The sequence below is a fragment of the Falco punctatus genome (genome assembly GCF_963210335.1).
Source record: "Falco punctatus genome assembly, chromosome: 15".
Taxonomy (NCBI): domain Eukaryota; kingdom Metazoa; phylum Chordata; class Aves; order Falconiformes; family Falconidae; genus Falco; species Falco punctatus.
The window spans coordinates 21,401,703-21,409,785 of NC_137595.1; the positions used below are offsets into that span (position 1 = coordinate 21,401,703).

Sequence of the window (8,083 nt, forward strand, 5' to 3'; positions counted from 1 at the left end):
GCTGGGAAAGCTCCACAGTGCCCTTTGCACTCCCCAGCCAACAGGGCTGGGTGATAAAAGGCTTTGGGGGGGACTCTTTTTGCTGGATTTACATCCTCGTCTGGGCTACATAACTATTGCTCATGACAGCGCATGCCTCTGTGGGGTTAGGAAATGTGGAGCAGGGCTGGAAGCCTGGATGGATGTAGGGAAGCACCCAGGAAGGTCCACAGCGCCCTCGGCCAATGCATCTGTGAAATGGGGCCAGTGCAGCTCCCTGGCAATAAATAAAATCTCAAATCCTGCAGATTTGGGTGAGAAGGTGACAATCACCGTACCACCTTTAGGAGATGGAAGCATCCCAAGCACCAGCACTGGGTGATGATACCCATCAGATACTCATCTCAGACCTATCACCAGATCATAATTTGTATTTAAGAGTGTCAGTGAGGGTGCCCTCACCTTCCCCAAAGCCGAAACCTAGCACCTAGGGTAGATGTCTTTTATCACAGCAGGCTAAATAAAGTGCAGTTTCATGGTAGCTGCCCCTGTTTGGTCTCACTAGGGCCATGGAGTACCGCTGAAATTTAGTTGGGACCATTTCCAAGAATCACCTCTTGTGATTTACACTCTCTTTGGGGTTTCCCTTCTCAGCGCCTAGTGCTCCAGCCATGCACACCCACCCTGGGACTCTTCTTTGGCCCAGAGAGGAGCCCGTGGCTTCTCCTCCCCATCTATCACTATCAGCACTGAAACACTTTATTCTCTCCAAGAAACAAACTCCCTCTTTCCCACCAAGCCTTCATTACGATGCTGGTGTAAAAACACCCTTGTCCATCTAAGCTCACCCATCCTAAGGATGTGAAATCACTGGTCACAAAGAAATTCTCCACCGGAACGGATGGGAATTCAGGCATAAAGGTGACTGACACCAGCTATGCCCTGGCCTTGTGGCCACAAAGAGGTACAATAAGCCAAGGGCTATGGTCCATGCACCAGCCCGGCTTCCCCGGGCACGGGGCGCTCCAGCAGCCTCTGCTCCCCAGCTCCTGTGACTTGGCTAAAACGGGGCACCGGTTCCCCAGGCTCCTGCACACAGACCAGAGGACGCTGCTGGACACATGGACACACTCAGAGGAGCTGCAGCCAAACCAGACCAGCTCCTGAGGCCATCCCTCCAAGTGCTTGCAGCTCCTAATTCCAGCAACCGAAACATTAAATATTAAGCAAAGAGAGTTAATCTATAGCTGGGATATTGACACAAAGCAGAGGAGGGGAGAAGAAACAGATAGATAAACATTTTTTTTTAAATCAATATGCCTCTCCAGGCTGCCCTGACAGTGCTTGCCAGATGTCCAAGCACAGCACCAAGGATGCATTTGAAGGAACAAGATGCACTAGGAAGTGCTGCCCTCCTGGCAGTCCCCGGGCAGGTGGGGCCCCTCGCCGGGACCCTGGGGTGCCCTGGGTGCAAGTGGGACCTGCTCGGCTGAGGGCAGAGCCCTGGCTTGGCCCAGGCTCCCCTTGCACTCACCTCTCCCGAGGTTGGGAGCGTGTCCAAGCAGCGGCAGAGCAGTGATCGATTTAAGAGGGTCAAGGCCCAGTTAATGCTTACCAGGACTGTTCTGTCACTCAAATTGGCTTTTGGAGCTGGGAAAGATGAACATGCCAGGATGGTTCATCCGTCCCTTGGCTCAGTGTCAGCCTGCACCTGGCAGGACTGGCATCGGAGCGGCCGTGTCCCATGGCTCCCTTGTCACCGGAATGAGCCTTGCACAACCAGAGGGAAACACCACCATTCATCTCCCAGCAAACACTTTCAAGCATCACTCAACACCTCTCCAGCAGAGGAGACCAGTATTTCTTTTCCTGGCTGAGTGCTCACATGGGTTTTTTTGTTTTTTTTTTTTATTCCAGTCTCAGCATTCCCCCCAGCCCTCCACTCCGCCCGAAAGAAAACAAACCCCAAAGCACAGAATGTGCCTTGTAAAAGTCCCAGCTCTGGTGTCCCACCGTGCAGGGGCACGCGGTGGTCCCAGCAGCCAGCCCGCCTCAGCCCGGTGCTGCTTGTTGACATACGCAGCGCAGTATATTTCTTTAAACAAAGGAGCCTATGCATTCAATGCATTGTTGAGAGAGGGTTTGTTTTCAAAGCCTGACCCCAAATCTGAACTCCGCGGATCCTGCGTTTCTCAAGATCAAACGCGAGAAAACGTGACCAATGCAAACAAGAAATAAACCTTGATAATTATAGCCATGTGCTGGGGCGGCTATTGTTTAGTGCAGACTAGTACCTGCTTTAGCATAAACATAACCCTATTTTTAAAGGGATGCCTGACCGCCTTACAGCATTACTCCCCATCTTGCCTCCAAACCCCCTCTTTGGTACAAACCCACCTTCCCAAGAACGGAGCGGAGATTTAAGAGCAGAGCCAAAAGGCTAAGCGATGTCCCCATGGCCGCATGCTGGTTGGAGCAGGGAGTGGGTCCTTGTTCCCCTGACCTGCTCCTGCTTGATGGGGAACAAGGGGGGGCCCGGGGCCCGGCTGTTGCTTGCAGCTGGCAGGAGCAGACCAGTGTTGGAGGACAAACAGACAGCGCCGGTCTTTTCAGGAAGGCCATATCACTTAGCGCTTGGAAAGGAGCTATAATATTTTCCTGATTATGTTTGCACGCAAACGAGCACCGTGGGGAAATTATGCAACGCTGAGTGGGGAGGGGTGGAAGCAAGGAAGGGCTGGAGGGGGGCCCCACACCGCACCTCGCTGTCCTTGGCCCCAGACGGTGCAGCTGCAACCCCCGAGGTAGCGCGCTCCCTGCTGCAGATGGGCTCCATCACCCCCACCTCTCCCTTCCGCTGCCCGAGCCCCTGCACCGCAACCTCTGAGCACAGAGGCAGCACTCCGCTGGCGTGTCACACAGTGCAGGGGTTATGAACGGCCTCTCTTCATTAAGCACCCAGACCAAAATGCATATATTCGTCACCCAGGCAATTTAATTACTGAGCCCGGGTTCACCTCGCACACCCACACATCTTTCTTTTTCGAGGTCTCTGTGCGGTCATAGCCATAAATAAATAGATCGCAGGAGCAAGAGGCAGATGCTGACTCCTGCAACCTCCGTCTTGGGCACAGAGCCTTTAAACCACCAGAACTTGCAGTATTTAATTTCTTTTGTTAACGCTTCTACCTTTAGAGCTCTGCCTTAGGCTTTCTAGATACAATCACAGGGAGCAGGAAACCAAGAGCTACGTGATGAGCTTCCTGGGGATCACACTGCACACTCCTACAGCCCATCAATCACCCTAATTACAACCGGCCACACGTCCACAGCTCTCTGCGGCACTCTGTTACTGCCCATAATTACATGATCACACCGTTTCTCCGGCAATGCATTTCATCCTGGTGCGCTCATCGTCGTGATCACCAGTCATGAGACAGCTGAACGGAGGGAATGCAGGCAACACTGGTCCCCAAAATAAGACCTGAAGGTCCTCACACACCCTGCAGCACGGCCTCTCTCTGCAACACTCCCACTCTGGCTTCTGACCGCTGTCCACGTCCCACCCCGGGTCAGGACACCACCACGAGCAGGTTCCCTCAACACCAAGTGCTTGCCTCTCTACCTGCCCGATAAAAGCAAGGCGGGCCATGGGTGTCCATCGCGACAATGGGCATGATCTTCTCTGGGAGGATACAAGAAGTGGGACAAGGCTGAGCCTCACGATGCCAGCATCTGTCAGGGACCCACCGGGGCCACCACCCTGGCAGGCTGATGCCCCCCTGCCAAGCCTACTTAAACAGGGGGGGTCTTTGCAGTGAAAAACATCCTTTTTCTCCGTGTCAACACTACATGGTCTTGAGCCTGTAGGTCCTACCAAAACACACAGCCCGGTGCACTCTGTGGGTCTTGCTATTAAGGGAGGTTAGCCACTGGAGACCCTGGCTGGCCTGGGTGCGAGCGTGCCGGCAGCGCTGCCAGACCTGCCCCATGTAGCTTTCCCACTGCCGTACAACTCGGAAGAAGCATGTCGGTGAGGCAGATGCTCTCCTGCAGCCACCCCCGGGTGCGAGCCGGCAGATACGGCAGGCAAACCCAGAGCTCGAAAGCCCCCCCCTAACAAGATACCAATAATAATAATAAAAAATACAGGGGGTGGCTTGCACACACCAGCTGATTCACCAACTCTGCTCTCCTCACTCCACAACACACCAGGCAGGAGAAGCTAAGGGCGTGCTTTTCAGATGAATTACTTTTAATTGAGTACATAAGAGCTTAGAAACACATGATGCTGTTGGAGATAAATATAGCCACGGCTACAAGGATGGCGGGGGCTGGGAGCGATCGCGGCCGAACGCATCCCAGAAGGAGCTCGCAGCCTTGCCGCCTCCGGGAGCGCTCGGGCAGCAGAGCCGCCCCGGCCCCGGCCCCGCCGCCCCGACCCGGGCTGCCCGCCCCGCCTGTGCGAGCCCCGAGCGGCCGCCCGGGCCCCCTCGCCGGCCCCGCCCGGGCCGGGAAGGGGCCGGGGAGCCCGTACCTGTTTTGAACTCCAGCGCGGGGTCCTTCTCCCCCTCGCCCAGGTCGTTCTGCAGCATCATGTAGAGGATCCCGAAGGAGTTGTGGATGCCGAAGATGGAGCCGTTGCACCAGGCGGCGGCGAAGACCACCACCCAGCCGAAGCCGCCCTCGGGGGGCTGGAAGGGCGCGGCGGCCCCGCTCGGCCCCCGCTCGGCCCCGGCCCCGGCGCCGGCCCCGGCCCGCGGCTCGCCCTCGCCCGCCGCCGCCGGCCCCTTCTCGCCGCGCTGCGCCATCGCGGCCGCGCTCCGGCCGCCGCCCGCCGCCCGACTGCCCCGCAGCCGGTCCCACATGCCCGCCGCCCCCCCCGGCCGGCCCCCCCGCCCGCCCCCTCCTGCCGCAGCCTCACTCCCCGCCTCCCCTCCGCCGCCTCCATCCTCCTCCTCCTCCTCCATCGCGCCGCTCGGCCCCCCGGTCCCTACCTGCGGCGGGGGCCGCCCGCCGCTCCCCACCCCCCCGGGGCCCGGCGCGCTGCGGGCGGCGCTTCCCCGACGTCGACCGCGCTCGCCGCCCGCCCGCGGGGCTCAGAGGCGGCCCCGGGCCCGGCCGCGGCCCCGCATCGCCCGTCGGGCCGCCGCGCCGCCCCGCCGCCGCCGCATCCCGCGGCGGGCGCAGCCCCGGGGCGGGCCGCCGCCAGCACCGCCCCCGCCGCGCCGCCGGAGCCACCGGCCGTCCCCCCGGCGCGGGAGAGCCCCGGCCCCCCCTCGGCCCGGCTGCCGGAGCATCCCGCGGGACGAAGCTGCCCGCCGGCCAGGGGGGCCCTCGACGGCCGCGGCGGGGTGATGCTGCGGCTCCCCGCCGCCCCGGTGCGCGAAGCGGCGGCAGCGAGCAGGGCGGGCGGCAGAGCCCAGCGCCGCCAGGGGGGCGATGCCACCGCCTGCCGGTGGGATTCAGGGCTCGCCGGCATCCCCTGGCCCGGCAGGTCCCCGAGAGCGTTTTGGGGGACAGCAGCTCCGAGCCCCGGCAGCCTCGCAATGCGGGGTGGCGGGGCGGGGACGCTGTGGCTCGATGCCAGCCGCGAGGTGTCCCCCGGGCCCCGGTCACCCCTGGCCACCCCGGCGCTGGAGCCCGGCCCGGCTAGCGGTGGCCATGCGAAGCCGGCGGGAAGCCACTCCCGCGCCTCTGTCTCCTTCTGCAGTAAGCGCTGCCTTTTCTCCTCTTTCAGTAAATAATTACAAACCCACCAATATATTAAAGCCTGTCTTTTCACACGCTGAAGGTATTTCCACTTTCATATATGCCAAGTCTAAGTTATTATTCTTTCTTTACCCTAATGGCTGTGTCGGTGTCAGATTCCTATCAGGGTAAAATAATACATCCCAACCTCACGCTGCTCTTTCTTTACCTCCAGGGATATTAATTATCAGCGCCTGGCGCGGCGGCGGGCAGGGTGCGGAGCCGGCGGGGGGGCGCAGGCAGGGTGCGGAGCCGGCGGGGAGGGTGCGGAGCCGGCGGGGGGGCGCGGAGCCGGCGGGGGGGCGCGGGCAGGGTGCGGAGCCGGCGGGGGGGCGCGGGCAGCCCCCGCTCCCGCCTCTCCCACCGCCGCACAGCGGCACCGGGCGGGCTGCGCGGTGGAAGGCGCTTGCCCGCTGCTGCAGTCGCCAGCCTGGCGCAGCCCCCGGGGGACATCGGACCTCCCCTCGGCCCGCCGCCCTGCCCCTGCCCGCAGGTCCCCGCCAGCTCCGGGACTACCCCGTCGCCGCCGCCGCCTCCCGCCCCAGGGATGCCGAGCGGGGCTCTCCGGCTCCCGGCAGCCTGCGTGCGCCATGGCGGGACCCGGGCTGGGGGGCAGCTGGTGGGAGATGCGCCCTCTCCACCCGCCCTCCCGCTCGGATCGAGCCGCCCAGACCCCCCCGCCCGCTAGGCACCCGGCGGCGGTGCCGGGCTGAGGCCGCCCCCCCGGCGGAGGAACTGCGCCTGCACTGCCCTTCCTCCCCGGCAGGCTCCTCCCCGGATCCCCACCGCCGCAGCGTGGCCGGGAGGCTCCGGCGGGCTGGGAGCGTCTTCCACTGCCCTCTGCCGACACGGGGAGCCGCAGCGCTATTCCGCCACAGGGCCGGCTGAGGTTGCTGGCCGGCTGATTTTATTTGGTTAAGCCCCTGCGGTCTGAGAGGGAAAGGGGGGTGGGCTACCCCGGGCTGTGCGCAGGGCAGCTGCCTCCCTAAATGCTGATTCCCCACAGCAGCAGAGCTGGAGCTGGGTTAAAAGTAGCAGAGAGAGAGGTGAGAGAGCCCCTGGCCATAGCATACACCATCTCACGGAGGCTTCACCCCTCCGGAGCTGCAGAAGGTTCTTGTGGAGTGGGAAGCAGCAGGGTTGATATTAAACCCACAAACCCTACCGAGCAGCATCTCTCCTGGACGCTGGCCGCATGGCGTCTTGACAGAGCGTTTGCTGTCACTGGCTGTGTCAGGCATCTCTGCAACTTTCTGGGCTGGACTGAACACCAGTGAGGCAGGGGATAAAATCATGGGGTGGGGGCTGGATGAAGGCTGGGGTTAAAGGGCTGGGCCGGGCAAGCTGGTGGAGGCTTCAGCCGGGAGGGAGCTGCGGCCTGGAAAGCTCTGGCAGCATCAGGCAGAAGCGGCTCTGCTCACTGGTGTAAGACTGAAGCATCATGCCCAGATGCAGCTTTAACCACAAACTGGTCAAAATGCCGGGAGAAAAAACAGATAAAGCTGCTCTTCCCTGGTTGCACTGTGATAAAATACCCTTCTGCATCTGCAGCACAGCCTTCCTCAAAGCCCCCAGCCTGCTGGCTCGGTAAGGGTGGGCGGAGGGCTGTGGCTGAGCCAGGCTCTCCAGGACCCACATCCGATGACCCAGGCGAGCTGGCAGGCAGCGCCTTGTGTCACAGCCAATGGGCCTCCAGTTGCTCAGGCAAAGCATGGCTGTCAGCAGCTTGTTGCTTGTCTCCAAAGAGCCTCTGCCAAAGGGATTGGCAGCTACAAAATGCATGTGTTTGGTTTTGCAGAAGGGGAGGAGTGACCAAATGGAAATGTCTTATGCAAACACCCTGGGAAGTGTCAACAGCGGGACGTGGCCTTGGAGGAGAATACAAAATCCTAGTGGCTTTGCAACCTAGCTTTGTTTCAGTAGGTTTTACACAGCAGGACGGGGACACGTAGGGCCATCATGAGGACAAAATGTCACTGACGTCATCTGCTGCTTGACCGAAAGTACCAGGAAAACAGCTCGGGTAGTGAGCAGCTCCCAGCAGAGACACTGGCACGCCGGGCACACACCCTTCCCGTCATTAGCAACACTTTTGCGTTTGGATTCCAGCCGTAGTTAAGACAGCTGTTAGGTCTGGCCTCACAAAGACAACAAATAGATTATTCCAGAGGCATAACCAACACAGGGGCACCCTGAAGGGACACGGCAGCAGTCACCCACTGGCAGGGATGCTGCAACAACAGAGTCCAGAGCCCAAGGCTTGTCACGGTGAGAAGGCAGCGAGAGTACCGGGACCTGCAGTGCAGCTAGTGCTGCCTTCAAAGGAGAGCAACCTCGACACTGGCAGGGCTGC

The 8,083-nt window shown here is 60.8% G+C and overlaps 1 protein-coding gene across 1 annotated transcript in view; it reads right to left on the reverse strand.

Annotated features, from left to right (window-relative positions):
- The window catches only part of SLC16A2 (solute carrier family 16 member 2), a 34,953-nt gene extending 29,989 nt beyond the window's left edge, over positions 1 to 4,964 (reverse strand). Inside the window, exon 1 of the mRNA XM_080365417.1 lies at positions 4,517 to 4,964. Within this exon, the coding sequence (XP_080221543.1) occupies positions 4,517 to 4,949 (433 nt within the window). The 5' untranslated portion in view covers positions 4,950 to 4,964. The remainder of the gene's footprint in view (positions 1 to 4,516) is intronic.
- Positions 4,965 to 8,083: the final 3,119 nt, after the last annotated feature.